Source organism: Hydractinia symbiolongicarpus, chromosome 11, assembly GCF_029227915.1.
Source record: "Hydractinia symbiolongicarpus strain clone_291-10 chromosome 11, HSymV2.1, whole genome shotgun sequence".
NCBI lineage: Eukaryota > Metazoa > Cnidaria > Hydrozoa > Anthoathecata > Hydractiniidae > Hydractinia > Hydractinia symbiolongicarpus.
Window position 1 is genome coordinate 11,670,163 of NC_079885.1, and position 17,763 is coordinate 11,687,925.

The 17,763-nt window shown below is 32.0% G+C and overlaps 3 protein-coding genes across 3 annotated transcripts; all 3 read left to right on the top strand.

Annotated features, from left to right (window-relative positions):
- The first annotated feature begins 389 nt into the window (after window positions 1-389).
- On the top strand, window positions 390-5,992 carry LOC130613822 (proteasome subunit alpha type-7-like). The gene is made up of 6 exons (XM_057435172.1): window positions 390-548; window positions 761-887; window positions 2,584-2,708; window positions 4,402-4,524; window positions 5,056-5,175; window positions 5,678-5,992. The coding sequence occupies exons 1-6, from the start codon at window positions 447-449 to the stop codon at window positions 5,855-5,857; spliced, it is 777 nt and encodes a 258-aa protein (XP_057291155.1). The 5' UTR covers window positions 390-446; the 3' UTR covers window positions 5,858-5,992.
- Window positions 5,993-7,031: 1,039 nt separating this feature from the next.
- On the top strand, window positions 7,032-7,978 carry LOC130613824 (ferredoxin-2, mitochondrial-like). Its single transcript, XM_057435174.1, has one exon. The coding sequence runs from the start codon at window positions 7,255-7,257 to the stop codon at window positions 7,846-7,848; it is 594 nt and encodes a 197-aa protein (XP_057291157.1). The 5' UTR covers window positions 7,032-7,254; the 3' UTR covers window positions 7,849-7,978.
- Window positions 7,979-8,206: 228 nt separating this feature from the next.
- Window positions 8,207-13,157, top strand: LOC130613826 (armadillo repeat-containing protein 7-like). Its single transcript, XM_057435175.1, has 7 exons — window positions 8,207-9,091; window positions 9,798-9,896; window positions 10,652-10,720; window positions 10,921-10,987; window positions 11,731-11,801; window positions 12,007-12,098; window positions 12,990-13,157. The coding sequence occupies exons 1-7, from the start codon at window positions 8,983-8,985 to the stop codon at window positions 13,011-13,013; spliced, it is 531 nt and encodes a 176-aa protein (XP_057291158.1). The 5' UTR covers window positions 8,207-8,982; the 3' UTR covers window positions 13,014-13,157.
- The last annotated feature ends 4,606 nt before the right edge of the window (window positions 13,158-17,763 follow it).

The window sequence follows — 17,763 nt, forward strand, 5'->3', positions numbered from 1 at the left end:
CTGAAAATTTTTGATTGTGGCCTTTCAGCCAGTTTGTGAGAAAGTGCAGGTAAACCTTCCAGCATTCTTTTGGTGATTACAAGTAGCGTTGGTAAATTCACGAATGGCACTTGTTTTAACTTTAGCTTTAAAAAATGTCAAACCATTTTTGAACTTATCCTTCATAGATATTTTTTCAGTTTCATCTTTCTTGAATATTATATGCAATTAACAGATTAAGTATTCTATTAATAATTTTGCAGTTTACATAAATAAATAACAAAATCAATTACATATCTAGCAAGTTGTGTGCTTACATGTTTATTCTCAAGTTATGCTTTGAGTTCATGATGACTCTGATGTTTTATGCCTAGATTCTATATACCACTTGTTACAGAGGTATACCATGTTTATAGAATTTTAATATATTATAGATAGTAATCTTAAATTTACAATTACTCAACAATATGTCCTCAAGTTATGATAGAGCAATTACCATTTTTTCACCTGATGGACACTTATTTCAAGTTGAGTATGCACAGGAGGCAGTGAAGAAAGGATCAACAGCGGTAAATTCATTTGCTGATTTAAGCATATATATAAATTGTATTTTTTATTGATAAATCCAAATTAGATATTGTGTTATACACGTTATGATTTATACTAAAATGCAACAAAACTTACATATGTACAATGTACACATGCATTATGAAAGACATGATGTGTGCAATTTTTAAGACCCTGTTATTTTGCACACTGTTCCATGTATTTCATTTTTTAGGTCGGTGTACGAGGCTCAAATATCGTTGTTTTAGGTGTAGAAAGAAAGTCTGTGGCAAAGTTGCAAGAGGCGAGAACTGTTCGTAAAATATGTGCTTTAGATGATCATGTTTTTCTAGGATTTGCAGGTAATTGATTTATTTTAGAAAATATTTGAGTGTTAGTTCTTTACAATTCCACTGCCAAGCACAATCTGTTTGCTTTATCATTCAGCTTTTCTGTTTTTGTAATCTTTACCTGAAATATTGCCACATTGTGACAATGCTGATTTATTTGCAATTTAAAAGTGGTGATAATTCTGACTTTTAATTTGGTAAGAATACTTAAGTACGAAATTACATCGTAAGAACTGAAGGAGTCATCCTTGATAAATAATCATTACCGTATTTTCCGGTATATAACCCGCACATCGTATAACCCACAGCTCAGCTTTTTTAGGGAGTTAGATGCTATCAAATAGCCCACACCTTCGTATAACCCGCATAAAATTTCAATCAATGTGTTTTACTTACCCGCACCTTTGCATAAACCACATTGTGTTAAGAAAAAAATTTAGCGTATTTTTACTTACCCTAATCATTTTATAAAAATGTATGTGTTCTGTTTTTTTCATGATGGAGACAAGTGGGGGACATTTAAACTCAAGAACCCCAAACACGAGAACCGAGTGTCTGAACTAGCGACTCTCTCAGTCTTAACTTCCTTGTCTCCGATTGCCAAAATAATTGTTTCAGAGAGAGCTCGTAAGCACTGGCAAGCAATAGAAATTTAAAGCAATTTCACCGTGTGAAAAAAATTAAATCATGTAGTTGAAGTAAGATTACGTAGATTATAGGCTCGCACATGCAGTTATATTAATGTACGCATTTTATCCCGTTGGTACTATTTTCTTCATTGAATGTATAAACTCTAAATTTCGCAATAAAAGACAGAAAATATAAAACTTATCACATAACCCGCATCACATTATAACCGCACCAACAGTGGAAGTCGTAAGAATCAACTTATAACCCACGGGTTATATACCGGAAAATACGGGAAAAATCACCTTAATTACAAGAATTTAACAGAATACATTTTTGGAATCTGAAAATTATAATTTCTTTCCTCAAAAACAGCACTGGACTTAATAACCAACCCTATGCACAAGTAATTTTTTCTAGTTTAGGTTAGCAAATCAGCTTCGAATGAGCTTGCTAATTTATATTATATAATTTATATTATATAATGTTTACACATTGTGTATAATAATCATTCTGGAGAGAAGTCATTCAATAATAATTATTGTCTTGGTTCAAAGCATTGGGATGTAGTCAGGATTGTCTGAGAAAGAATATTTTTCATTGGATGCTCCAGGAATGTCAGGGATTTTTCCTTCAAAAGACTTTTTAAAGCTATGTCATTTTATTGATTAGGGATAATACTCTGACATGTCTGATTAAGTTATTTATCCATTCTAATGATAAACAGATATCTGGTTAGAATATATTTACGTGTGAAAGCTGTCCTAGAAAAAACCAATACAAGCCTATTTTTAGTTTATACGTTTAGTGACATACAAAACAAGTCTTCATCAATTTATGATAACCCCAGACTAACATTATTTTTTATGTTGTCAAACCTTTTTGACAGTTATATACTATTGCATTCCGAGTTCAAAGGTACATTTGCACGTTTGCATGTTTCTGAAATGAATGGTTTTACCTTTAAGGACATGACCTTTTGCTATTAGTTTAGATTTGGTTGTTCCTACTTTTCTACTTTCCATTCACAGACCATATGAAATAAGTTAAGACTGCACTATGTATTTTTTTGTCATACCAGGGCTTACAGCTGATGCTCGTATCCTTATAAATGCAGCTCGTGTTGAATGTCAGAGTCACAAACTAAACGTGGAAGACCCAGTGTCGCTAGAATACATCACAAGATATATCGCCAGCTTAAAACAGGTTTGATGTTTGTTGATTTTTGTAGTTGTTATAAAAACAAAAATTTAGCATTAGTTTGGAAATTTTCCTGGAAGGAATTAGCGTTTCTATAATTTTTTTTATTAAAATTAAAATTTTATTAAAAAAAGAAACAACTATATACTGAAGCTGAATCAGTTGCTTCTGTGAATGTTACCACAGTTTGGTTTGTTAATTTGTTTAAGGAGCTATACATTACAGCATTAAGGATGTTGTATACCTTTTGAGCACGATCTTTTAAATCGTTGATTTTTTCAGCAGGAGTATGTGAAACTTTATTCATTTATACATCACTAAAAATTATTTATAAATCCCAATCAAATGGTATTTCAATAATTTGAAAATTTGCAACTTAAAATGTAGAGACATTTTAAAAAAACAAACAAACAGAACTACTTCATTTCAACTCTCATTTTATTTCTTTAGTGATAGATGTATGTAATTTTTTTTATTTATTTATCTTTTTTTGCAATGCTAATTTTAACTCAAAGTTTTGTCTTTTGGACATAATATCTAGAGATGGGGATAACAATAAAATCCTCTATAAACAAATTGGCTTTAGCATGTTGCTCTTTGGAAGTATATACATAAATTTTTAATATACAATTTTCAAGCGTACTTATGATGAGGGTTATACTTTCACACTTTTAAGGCCATGGATATTCAGAAGTTTGTCCTTGACAATTTAAACTCAAGAGGATAGTGCGTTATAAAAGTTGATTCATGACTCCTATTCAACTTCACTTTCCAGTTAAAAAAAACAAGAATAAAATAGCTAATAAATTTTTTTTTTGTTCCAAAAGGTATACCGTGTTCTAGTTAAAATCTAAAAATCTAAAAATATCTACAAAATGAAATAAGACAATTTCAATGTTTAAAGTCTCTTTATGAATGCCCAAATTTGATGTACCTAAAATCTGCACACCTATGTTGCCAATACTCATTCAGCTCTGCCTTACAGTTGCAATGAGTTGATGACTGTTGAAGGTGTGCAGTAGACTCTCAGTATAACAACCACAAAAAGTTTGAAAAATTTTAGTTATTTGAGAGTTTGTTTAGTCTCATTAAACTTGTCTAAATCTGTTCTATATAACAAACCTTATAGTGCTAACAGTATTCTTCGTGACACTATTCTTTGGTGATTTATGTGTGTCTGTGATTAAAATGTTCACCCTTTTATTTTGATTACAACTTCCTAACTACCACTACTCTTAGCTGACTTGTGAAGCAAGGAACACTTTAAGTTCTAAATTTAATTTGTTTATGTTCCAGGGCAAAATCGAAAGCACATTTTTTGTTACTATGATTCAAACTGTTTGATTTTAATGGCATTGCATTGTTTGTAAAACATTATATTGGTTACAGATGTATATACATTGCTACGTTTCTGTTGTATTTAGTGCCTTGAGTTTGTTGTATCGAGGTATTTTGGTTTAAGGGATAAAAAATTTTGTTTGTTAAAATTTGCTATATCAACGGTTTGTTATATAGAGCAGACTTTGACAAGTTTAATGAGGCTAAATCCACAGGCAAACAGACTTTAGTTCGAAATAATAGGGAAGATGACTATATCAATAGTTGGTTATACGGAGAACCTACTGTACCTGCGTGGTATGATTCTTGTTTGTGTAACTATGTGAAAGTTTATTTTGAGAAATATTACTTGTTTGTTTAGCGTTACACACAAAGTAATGGTATGCGACCATTTGGTATATCAATGTTAATTGTTGGTTTTGACGATGATGGCACTGCCCATCTTTATCAAACTGATCCATCAGGAACTTATCATGAGTGGAAGGTGTGTTTTAAAATACTTCTGTTAAAGTTTCTAAAACTTAAGAGTAAAAATTGAAATATTGATTTGAAACTTGGTATAATGTTTTTAAACTATAATGTCAAAATCTGGTCAAAATATTTCCTAGTTTTCACAGGACTCCAATAAACTCCTTTTTGACAAAATGCTCAACGTTTATGCTGGAAACTAATGAAAACTTTTTTGTATAATAATGTTTTTGTACAAGTTTTAAGAACATATAGTTGAGTACTTATTGACAGGTAAAAAGATGTTGCAAATCGATGTTTCCTTCAAGGTGTAAATTTTATTTCAAAAAAGAAATTTGCCACAATTTCAGTTTAAATAAATACATAGATCAAAACATGAGAAGGGTGGGGTTATAACAGCTTCTTGCTTGAAATAGTCCTTCATTTTTCAAAAAACTTAGTATATTCTGGCTCAAATATGGTTAGTACAATATAAATATGACTAGCATTCTTAAACATCTATTGAAAATGTTTTTATATTCTGTCCTGTTTTTTTCCAATAACACAGGCTAATGCAATTGGAAGAAGCTCGAAAACTGTTCAAGAATATTTGGAAAAGAATTTCTCCGATAGTGAAATAGAATCAGATGATTATGTTATCAAGCTAGCACTGAAAGCACTGTTAGAGGTATGTTTATTGTAAAAAAGCTTCATGTATGTTAAACAATAATGACTTGTAAATTTTGCATACAAGATTGAAAATTAAAGATTTTAAATTTAACAATTTAATTAGACTAGGCTTGACTGAAAACTTTCTGTAAAAGTTTTAACAACATTCCAGGATTGTCCTGGATATTAAACTTAGATTAATTTTTTATTATTATTATTGCTTGTCTTTTTAATAAATTTTTAGTTTTCTTAAAACGTAGTGTCATCACTTTCCCTGTTTTTTAAAAGGCATAATTATAATGCCTTGAAAACAAATGCATTTGAAATGAAAAAAAATGAATTGACTGCCTCTAAAAATTAGTACACATCTGAAAAAACTTGGACATTGCTGTAAAAAGCTATTCGTCTTCATTCTCATGCAATTTTCTTGTCGTAGATGTTTTGTGATAAAATTTTGTGGTCACTATTAACTTTTTTTTATTCTTTATTGACATATGTATTTTACGCCCTTTTTTCTGTAGGTTGTTCAAACCGGTAGTAAGAATGTTGAAATGGCTGTCATGCGTAAAGGCGAAGGAATGAGATTACTCGAAACTGCAGAAGTAGAGGAATATGTGAAACAAATTGAGAAAGAAAAAGAAGATGAAGCAGAGAAGAAGAAAGCAAAAAAGCTTGCAACTAAACAAGAAGCAACAAAGTAGAGAACATTTAATGTTGTTTTTGCAACAAATAAATATAGGACTTTATAATGCTGGAAATCTCGTGATATTTAAATACAATACTTGTTCTTAAAAAGATTGTATATAATTGTCTTGGATAGATCTTTGTGCTTGGTACCGTGTTATAGAAGTTTCGCCAAAGTTTCAAGTATTGATTCTCTATTATTGAACCCAAACCTTTTTAAGGAGGAATTTGGTACATATGTAGTTAAAACAGGTCTGATGTTTAAAGTGTGCTTTTGGTTGTGTTATGTTGTATTGATAAACTTATCATAATGTTTGCATTTTTTTGGGTGCCATCTATAACACGATGAAATAATTTTGTGTGTATGTATGTATGTACACATGCTATATCCTGATAAAACCTGATTTCATGAGGAACATTTCACGATTAGATCTGGATGTTTTAATCTACATCCATGCCATACTTTGGTAAATATTATAACTGCAAACTTTTAGAGAGCTGCCTATATTTTGTAAAGGCACACTTGTCAATGTGAGGCACACATTTTTACAAAATTTAACTATAAAAATATTTGTTTTTTTCAAAAAGGTCAAGCTTCTGCCACGTAAAGTATATTCTATTAACAGGCAAAGTCTTACTGTTTTTGGACAAACATTGTTGCTAGTGGTCCTGACTAAGACATGCTGCAATTTCTGTTTTAGCAGCAAAAAATGCACTAAAATAACTGTAGCGAAATCAAGGCCACCTCATAAAGATTCTGTCTTTAGTACATATGTTTAATGTTTCTAGGATAAGAAATTTGCAGCATGTAAATGAAAATGCCTCATGACCCTTATTAAGCTAAAAAACAACCTAGATATAGTAGAATGATCAAAATAGTGCTACCATTTTTTTGCTTTAAGTGCCAATGTATATCCCTTAAAGGGTCTAAATTAATAATGGTAGAAAATGTTGATATTTTGTTGTTTCAAAATTTGATCAGTATGATTGCATTCTTGAAATTTTAATACTTTTATATACAATTACGTGTAAAATAAAAGTATGAAATTTTGTCTTTATCTCAGCATTTTTTAGTTGTTCACAGTACTCTTTGAAACAATACTAGCTTGGTACATTTTGACTAATTTAAAAAGTTCACAAAAGTATTTTGTCTTTAGCAACATTCCATAAGGACAAAATAAAATAGACTGATGGATTACTCTTGTCTAGTCTGTTGCATTTAATAGTATTTTAAATACTATTTAAGTAATGACAGCAATTACTGGCAAAGAAAATTTATTTTTTACTTTCAATTGTTAACAATTAACTACCATTTTTTGATGGAGCTACAGATGTATTTTTTAGAGACTATTTTCTTTAAAGTACTTTGCTGTTTTTTTAGAAGTATGCAATGACTTATTTCACCAACTAAAAGATGCATACAGGTTTCCTCTCACGAATAAAAACCTTGATGCAACGTTCTTTACACAGACCCTTATGTTATAATGTTTTGCCAAATCATTTGCGACAAAGATTGTTTTCCCCGTCTTATCAGACAATAAAAATCAATACTAATATAGAACACATAGAAAGCATACATAGGCGAAAATTATCCACCACGAACTATATGCTACATGGGGGTGGTGAACATGACAAACCCATTCCGGATGAAGAAGCAGTCAATGTTACGTATATAGACAGAGAAAATGTTAAGCACCATGTGAGGGCTAGGGTTGGAGACAATGCATTATATCTTGCCCATAGACACAATATCGATCTTGAAGGAGCGTGCGAAGCCTCGTTAGCATGCTCAACGTGTCATGTGTATGTTGCTGATCAGTACCTTGAGTCATTAGAAGAACCTTTAGAAGAGGAGGAAGACATGTTGGATATGGCTCCTTTCTTGCAGGATAACTCAAGACTGGGTTGCCAAATTATATTAACAAAAGAAATGGATGGAATTGTGCTAACTTTACCAAAAATTACTAGAAACTTTTATGTTGATGGTCATGTGCCTAAACCACATTAAAATGTACTCATAATATCAACTTATATTATTTTTTACTGTCGTCTTTTTTCTTTTAAAAAGTAACAGACTGGAAAATTTCTGTAGATAGTGAAAGGATTTAGTGTCGAAATACTGAAAGTATGATGTTTTTTATGCTGTTATATCCATAGATATACACCTCTATTGATTTAGACTTTTTTTAGTTTTGACGGAAATATGTCTTTTATATAACAGCGTTTTATATTTAATGTAATCTCAAATGCCATAAGCAATTGTGCTTCTATATAATTAATACACACTCCAAACTTAATGTTCACAGTAAATTTATTTGATGAGATACGAAATCTTAATTATTCTATTTTTTGCTGACTTCAACACGCCTAGATTAGATGCTCAGAGGACATTTTTAACTTCAATTACTCAGTCTACACATCTGTCAAAGGAAAACTCATGGAGCTGTCAGACTGTAGAGCATTGGACAATTAATGCCATTTGGCTTTTTCGAAAAACGGCTAAAAAATAGCTTTTGCAAAGATAAAATGTCCATGATTGTAGTGACATAACATCAGGCTGCTATTTGTGTTTAACTCAGATCGATAGTTCTTCACATGTTCGACGACTCTTTATGTAGAAAGAATTGTAACTTAGGATGGATGTAAATTGAGTTGCCGCATGGTACAATATTTAAAGGACTTAGAGATAAACAACATAATGTTGTGTGGTAAAAAAAATAATTATTTGTAGCCATTTTATTTGAACAAAGACAGGATTTCTGGTGTGTCAAGAATGTCAGAAAAGTCTAAAATTACCAGAAATATCAGCAATTCCTGTGGTATGTCAGGGAAACTGTTCTCTTTGCAGGGCAACTTAAGGTTCCAATAATTATGTACTTCCAGTAGCTTTCAGGTCCAATTATAGCTCGAAAAACAAATGAGGAAATACAGGCTAAAAATGTCAGGAAATAATGAGTAGATATTGAGTGGGCACGCTGGACTGGCATTTTTTGTTTGTATTGCCTTGACTTCTTGTTTTCTTGTTTTACTTGCCTTCTTATTTTGAATATTTTGAATACTTTATTAACTAGCGTACTATTTTTTAAGTTGAAAAAAGTAAATTTTGAACTATTGAAAATGAAAGTTGAAAAGTGTAAGCATAATGTTTTCAACAAAAGAGTACGTGAATGAAAAAGGAGATAAGAGTGGAAGAGGAAGATTTGAATATTTGCAAGCTCTTGTCACCGAATTCCAAGACACTCACAAAGAAGGTAAGCAACACATTATTTTATACGAAACCTTTTTAAAGTCACACTGGATATTTTTTTTTCAAATCCATGCACTCTGACCTTACCTTATTCTTAAAAATTTGAAGAAAAATATATTTAGTCCTGAAAAAATACCCCATTTAAGAACAAAATCATGAAAACAGAAAACTTAATAATAATCCTGAAAAAAAGGCTTTTACGAAAAAATAATTTTTTTTTCCTGTTGAAGGCTGACTTTTAATCAAATTGAAGAAGCTAAATACTGTCTTATGATTCATTACGTTTACCCCTTTACTTTTAAAGCTTTTATACCATTTATAGTGTAACAGTCCAAACTTGTTGGTAACATTAGTTCGAACATTATCCTTGAAAATTGGCAAATCAACTCAGATTTATAAAAGTCCCAGAAAGTCCTGGAAATTTTTTTCTCGAAATTTCCTGTCCACCCCACTTATTTTTACTTTAAAAAGACATGCATCGCAAAGTTAGTTTCAGGGACCTGATTATTAGTTGCACTTTAATGGAAAAAATATTTACATTGTGGTATTAAAAAAACTGCATAACATTCCATATGGAAACTGAAAAGCTTCTTGCTTCACTGTTCATGAAAAATGTTTTCCCTCTGAATAAGCTTTGTTATTATTTTAATTTTTATTTTTGATTTGATTTAATTTTTTATAGATAAAGTTTTATACTTTTTTACCCTTAGAATCAAAAAGGCAGATTTTGGGGAACTTAGCAAATTTCGCCTATGATCCAATGAACTATGAGTATCTAAGAAAACTCAATGTTATTGATTTATTTATTGGTAAGTAACTATCTTTTGTAACACAATCACCATTTTCGACTAAAAACAAACAGTAGAGTGAATTAAAAACTTTGGCCTGTATCCTGTAAATTCTGTAATATTGATTAAATACTGACACAATGTCTGAGTTTTTTATTTATAAAGTTAATAGTTCTGCATGAAAATTAAATTTCACATCCTTATTAAGAGTTTTATTTCATTTGGAAAATTACTTCTCAACATTTTCAGTAGATTCAAGGTCAGACAAAAATTAACTTAAATTTATTTAGAAAAATTATGGTAGGGTTGAATATTCTTGACTAGCAAATTTACAGGTAGATTGATTTCAGTACATAGAAATGCGGTTTTTTATATTCCATCCTATTTGTACAAATATTGATGTGAAATTGCTAAATTAAGGCCACCCCAGTTAGATTGCTTCTACAACACTATTTTTTCTACTCTGAAACATAAAGTGAACATGGCCAATATGATAAAACTAAAAAGCAATATATTTTTTAAATGAGCTTTCAGGTCTGACCATGATCACATGAATATTATTTGTATCCAGAAAAATATTATAAAAAATACTCTCTACTTATTCTCTTAGGAATTGTAGAGAGTATTTTAATGTGATCATGGCTCTAGTCACAGAGGAAAGCTAATTTAAAAAAAACATGTTGTTTTTAAATTTTTCTTTCTGCATTAACAGGAAAACTTAAATTTGATAGTTTTGCAATGTTGTACTGTTTATTTATTTATGTATTTATGTATAGATATGACAAGTGAGAAGGATGACCAATTTGTAGAATTTGGAATTTCTGGCTTGTGTAATCTCTGTCTTGGTATGCATCTTCGTTGTCAGAACTAATGTGAATAATTAGAATTTATTACAGTATCTGTTATACATTAGGGGAATAAAATACACATTTTTTATATGGTACAAAGCCTATTCGTGCTTCAATTGTGATTTTCAGTCCTTCACATTGGTACAGAGAATTTTTAGTTTTTGAGAACTTTTAATAAATATTTTGTATATCTATAGATAAAGAAAACAAGGAGTATATTTTGCAGAATGATGGAGTGAATGCTGCTGTTGCTTGTTTATCTAGGTAAGTTAAAAACTTTAAGGAGTCCAAGCTGTATTGCATCATGCAGACAGTTACCAAAAACTTATATTAATGCACAAAGAAATCTTTGCCTTTGTTATTTTATTACAGTGCATTAAATGTTCATACTTGAATATGTAGAAACACGGGTTGAGTTGCTCTCAAAATTGTACATGGTAAACCTTTTTGTAAAAATAAAAATTATGTATAATTTTATGCTTGATATCAGTGATTGGTTATGCTGCAGACTATACATATGAAAACAGAAAAAACTCCAGGCAATAAAAAACATAATTCTCCTTCCACAATCGTAAACAAAATTCCTGAAACAAAGGCAATTTTTTCATCAGTTTTTAAAATATGGACAAAAGTACCAAATAGTCAATACTCTGCAGACGGCAGACTGAAGACAAAGAAATAGTTGTGATGACGTCAGATTTAACCAAATTACGTAGATCCTAAGTCCTAAGTCCGCTTTAAACATTGACAATTAAACTTTGACAAGTTTAAATTTTGTGAATCTGTTATCCGTCTCATTTTAAATTATATGTCTATAGTTGTAGGTAGGGCTTACAAATCTTCTTTGAATCATTGATACATCTTTAAAATGACATTAGTACGAACCCCCTAGAAGCTTGTATCTGAATCATCTGATTAGGTTAAGGATAGTTCGATACCTCCCAAGGAGTAACCGTAATATAAACGAGTGGTGCTTATACATAAAAGTGTTTTTTTTCATTTTGTAGTTCTAATGAAGAAACTGTTTTAAATGCAATAACCACATTGATGTTCTTGGTGACGCCAGAAAGTAAAAAAGGTGTAGTTTTTTAATTTCGCAATGGTAGTTTAGTATATTTGTATTGTAACTGCATATTGTGGGATCTTTCTTTATGGAGCCCTAGATTTGTGACAAGTTTTTATGTGTTCAACATCTGTTATTGATTATGTCATCAAGTTGTAAAAATAAAAAGCTGGATTTAGTATTGGTATGTGCCATTAAACTTTAGTTGTTATCTGTTTAGAGATAGCTTCTGAAGAAATTACAGATTGTATGAAGCAGTTAGCAGAGTCTTCCAATCAACGTTTGAAAAATTTAGCAGTTATATTTTTAGAGGTATTTTTTTGCTGATGCTTAGTTTCAACTTTTTTTTTTATTTTTATTCAAAAATAACACTTTCTTTTCTATATCTATTTATGCTCAATGTTCATATCATTCCTAATTTCTGAAAAGGGCTGCATGTCAACGATTCAGTCTAAATTATGGTTTTAATGCTGACCATTGAAAAATTGTTTAGGGTTAATACTTGGAGAACTTGTATTTGTTTTTTCTGTTTAAAATGTTTGTAACGGGGAGTAGAGTTTTCGAATTATTTTTTAACTTTTCTTTCAGAGACATAAACATTCATAAAAAAGGCTTCTTTAAAATAATAGATATTAAGCAAATTACAAGTATTATTTTTATTTTTATTTTTTAGTCCAAAGTATATAGATGCATTATCCATAGTTTTTTTTAAAATCACATATAGTGATCAATAGAATACGTTTCCATTGACTGAAGTTATATGACACAAATATGATGTTATAACCATTAAAATTTAAGTTACTCCTTTATTCAACATTATCACACTTTTTTTTAAAACAGCAAAAAAAAAGACCTATGTTTCCCTTTAAATTGTTCTTGAAAAACTATATGGTCATTGTGAGCAGACTAAGGAATTTTAGAAATTGATAGGATGTGTAAGTACAGCCTATCTAAATATTTCTAACATGGCCTGCAAACATAAAATTCTGTACTCTCAATATAATAAAAATGTTATAAAATCCTTAAATTTTAAAGGCAATAAGTATTTCCTAAATGTTAGGTCTCAGAGAGATTTTTCATAAATTGAAGTCAGAAACTGAAGGTTTTTGAAAATAGCTGGCAAAGGTTAAATTCTGTGTTCTCATATGATAAAATTATTAGGAAATCCTTAATTTTATATTTGAAAATATCTGTATTTTTTAGGACTATTGTTTCCTCAAGGATTGAGAAACTACGAAGAAAAGATAATGTAATGTTGCTACCAATATCCTGTCACTTTCTTATTGATCTTTGCGACATACTTCAAGAGATGGGCTTTACCTGTTTGTCATTTTGTCATTCGTTTATTTTATTAAAATTGCAGTATGTTTGCATCCAGTGTTTTTGTTAATTTAATTTTTTAGACAAGATGATTTGTTGAATTTTTATATCAGGACTTGTTAGTGTTTTTATTGTGGCAAATTTTTGTTACCTTGTTAAAATTCAAAAAGTAGAAACAACAGAACGTTCCCTGTTTAGCTGATTTTAAATCATTATTGATTGGCTAGTTAGATGACATTTAGTACCCATTTAAGATTTAGCATTTCTGTAACTCTAGACGCTTTTTTGCAAAAATCTTTGTAAATCCATTATAAAGATATAGTATTGTACCTTTAAGCTTAACAGTTGTCACAGCTCTGTCTTCAAATCTCCTTAATTTTAATTTTCGCAATTTATAACCTGTCACATGTTTTTACTTTCAAAATGCATTAAAGTACTACATTTACACAGCAATAATTTTTTCTTTACTTATGGCAATACCTTTAAATCTCCTTTAATGTTCTGGAATCTTTTGGAAAGGTATAAAAATTTTATTAAATCTTCTCATTTTTTTTATTAAAACACCATCTTTTTAAGAAAAAATTAAAGATTCTTATTAAAAGTCCTCAAATTTCCTTAAATTTGACTCTATGAAAGAGCTGCAACCCTGATTGAACTTTGCACTGTCCTAATAAATTTAGCTTAATGATGCAGAATTAAACTTCCTTATCACTTTATCTTCCTGAAAAAATTCTTTTAGTGCAATCTTTTTTCTAAGGTCTGTATTTTTATTTTATTTGATGCTTCAGAAAAAAAAATCAAAACAACAAAAAGTAAATTTCCCTAAAAAACTGTTCAAGTTTGTATGTGTAAAGGTAACAGTCAAATAGTTTGCTCAAATGATTATTATTTTTAATTGATCCATTCTGCTATGAATCAAGACCGTGGTTGATTATATAAACTTACCCTCCATAACTTGTTGATTAAAAGCACTAAATCAGCCAATGTATACCATCCACATTAATTTGTCGATACCATTTTGGAAGAAGTTTTGGAAAAAGTGGAATGGCAGAGGGGAATGGCGTGGCGAAACACCTACTGAATCGCTTTATTCTGTAAAAGTTCATTAACGTGGACACGATGCTTCTTTACATGCTAAAGCAGTTAGGGAAACTTTTTTGGACTTTTTGTAAATGGCAGTTGAGTGCCAATGGAAGTATCACTAATTAGCGAAATAGAAAATAGATATGCTTTACTAATATAGGATGTAATTTTTTCATTTTTTTGTTCGTCTTATACAGAAAATATAAAGTACAAGCAATAAAACATAAATATAGCTAATAACTCTGTGTCCATCAAAGCCCGACTTTGCTAACAGAATCTCAAACAGATAGGTAATTTGAATTAAATCCTTCTTCCCACCACTGGAATACGCCTTTTGAAAGTCATCAAAGAATTTGTCATGAATAAATAGGACAGCTCTGTTGCCAGGTTGATTTTCATGTTTGAAACTCTTATGTGTGTTTCATTGGAAAAATGTATAATTTTTTCAAAAGGAAGAATGATATTTTCCCTGTTTGCAGGTTTTTTGTCCCTAATTTTGATGAAACTACCCTGCAAAATACTTCCATCTCCTTTTCAATAATAGCGAGCCTACTTATAATCAGAGCTGGTTAGATATCAAGGAGACAAGATAATGCTCTGCAGTGATGGCTAATTTAATTAATTAATTTAATTTTGCTGCATTATAGTTGAATGGTTTCCTTAAGAGACAAGAGAGGAGTTGAACGTCCTCCACCATACCTTAGTTTAAAGTGATGGTGTCACTTTAAAAAACACCCAGTCCGGTCTGTGAACGGTTGGCGCTAGGAAGGGCATCCAGCTGTAAAACAATGCCAAAACTCTTTATTAATGGCCGTAAGAATAGTTAATCAGACAAACTGCGTAAACGGGGCTGGAACTCTAAGGAGTGAAGGTGTCGCGCACGGTAGGACAGATGTCAGATGTGAGCATCGTCAGACCGTTACCCAGCTATCACATCACAAGGTAGATAACACTAGGTTGAGGATGGCTAGTGTAAATGTTGGTACTCTGAGAGGTAGAGCAGGTGAAGCAGTTGAAATGTTAGAACGTAGATCTGTTGATATGTGTTGTGTTCAGGAAGTTAGGTGAAGAGGAGCTTTAGTGTGATTTGTGGAAGGTAGGAGGGCAAGGTATAAGCTTTTTTGGATTGGTAATAGTGATGGATATGGAGGAGTTGGCATATTCGTTGCAGAGAAGTGGGTAGAAAAAGTAATAGATGTTATACGTGTTAATAGTCGTATTATAGTGATAAAGTTTTTGATAGGTAATAGGATTGTCACTTTTCTGTCAGTTTATGCTCCACAGTGTGGACTCAGTGAGGAAGATAAAGATAAGTTTTATGATGAATTAATAGCAGTCACATCAAAGTTTGGAGACACTGAACTTGTCATGGTGGGCGGCGACTTTAATGGTCATGTTGGGAAGTCATCTGAAGGTTATAGAGGTGTGCATGGAGGCTATGGATTTGGGAGCAGAAATAAGGAAGGGGAGAGATTGCTTGAGTTTGGAATGGCAACGGACATGGTGGTTTGCAACACATCATTCAGTAAGAGACAGAGTAGGCTGATAACATATGAGTCAGGTGGTTGTAAGACACAGATAGATTACTTTTTGGTTAGAAAGTCGGACAAGAAAGTGGTGAAGGACGTGAAAGTTATATCGGGGGAAGAGTGTGTTTCCCAGCATAGGTTGCTGGTTTGTGATATTATCTTGAAGAGTGTCAGAGAAGCCAAGGGAAAGTACAGGCCCCGTCGAAAAGTCTGGAAGCTGAACGAAGAGATTGTAGCAAGACAATTTAGTGCAAAAGTTCAGCACTTAGCCTACAATAGTCAATGTGATAGTGACAATGTTGAAAGTACTTAGACTACTTTGAAGAATTGTCTTCTAGAAGCTTCTGATGATACCTGTGGGTGGACGAAAGGACCAGCTAGACATAGACAGACCTGGTGGTGGAATAATGAGGTTGACCAGTGTATAAAGGAAAAGAGGAAACTTTGGAAAGAGTGGAAGTCAGGTGGTAGTAAAAATATTTACTTAGAAGCTAAGCGTCGGGCTCGTACAGCAGTGTATAAGGCAAAATCAGAAGCAGAGAGAAACAGATTTGCAGATGTGTTAAGAAGGGAAGACCAGCGCAATGAGGTATTCAAGATAGCAAAGCAAATGAAGAAGACTAATCAAGATATTGTAGGTGAGAAGTGTATACGTAATGATGAAGGTGTTTTGGCTAGCACAGAGGAGGAGAAAAGGGTAGCTTGGAAGAATCATTATCAGAGGTTGCTTAACACTGAGTTTGATTGGGACGAGGATAATTTGTCTGATGATGATGTCGTAGAAGGGCCAGCCATGCAGATCAAGACAGAATGGGTAGTGGAGGCTATTAGGAAAATGAAGATTGGCAAGGCTGCAGGAGTATCAGGTATTGTTGCAGAGATGGTAAAAGCATCTGGATATATTGGAGTTGAGCTTATTACAAGTCTTGCTAACCAGATTATAAAGGATGGTGCTATTCCGAGTGAGTGGCAGTCGAGTGTAATAGTGAATTGTTTCAAGGGCAAGGGTGATGCATTAGAAAGGGGTAACTATAGAGGTTTGAAGTTGGTTGATCAAGTAATGAAAGTTATTGAAAGAGTGATTGATAAGTTACTTAGAGAAAGAATTGATATAGATAAGATGCAATTTGGTTTTGTTCCAAGGCGTGGCACTACAGATGCAATATTTTTACTCAGACAGCTTCAGGAAAAGTATTTAGGAAAGAGAAAGAATCTCTATTTTGCCTTTGTAGATTTAGAGAAAGCTTTTGATAGAGTGCCACGTAAAGTTATTTGGTGGGCTATGAGAAAATTAGGTGTGGATGAGTGGCTAGTTACGATGGTTCAGTCTATGTACAGCAATGCTAGAAGTCGTGTCAGGATTAACGATTCACTTAGTGATGAATTTAGTGTAAATGTTGGTGTACATCAGGGTTCTGTACTTAGTCCTTTGTTGTTTATTCTAGTCTTAGAAGCGCTGTCGATGGAGTTCAGAACAGGTTGCCCATGGGAGTTATTGTATGCAGATGATTTGGTTCTCATAGCAGAGTCGATGGAAGAATTAGTTGAAAAGTTTGAGAAGTGGAAAAAAGGACTAGAAGAGAAAGGGCTGAAGGTAAACACAGCAAAGTGTAAAGTCATGATAAGTAGCATTGCAGCCAAGTGTGACCTTGTAGTTGGAAAGTGGCCTTGTGGAGTTTGCAGGAAAGGGGTTGGTAGTAACTCAATTTTTTTTCAGACTTGCAAGCATTGGGTACATAAGAAGTGCAGTAGTATTAGTGGAAGGTTAAGAGCTGGCATACAGTTTGTATGCAAGCGTTGCAAAGGTGAGATTATAGAGAATAAAGTATTTCCAGCTTTGATGATGTACAACAGTGGCTTGTTAGAGATAGTTAAGAACTTCTGTTACTTAGGTGATATGTTGGGCAGTGAAGGGGGTGTTGAAAGAAGTGTTACTTGCAGGATAGGTTCTGCTTGGAAAAAGTTTAGAGAGTTACTTCCTTTATTGACTAGCAGAGTCCTGTCAATTGAGGTAAAAGGTAGGTTGTATGAGGCCTGTGTAAGAA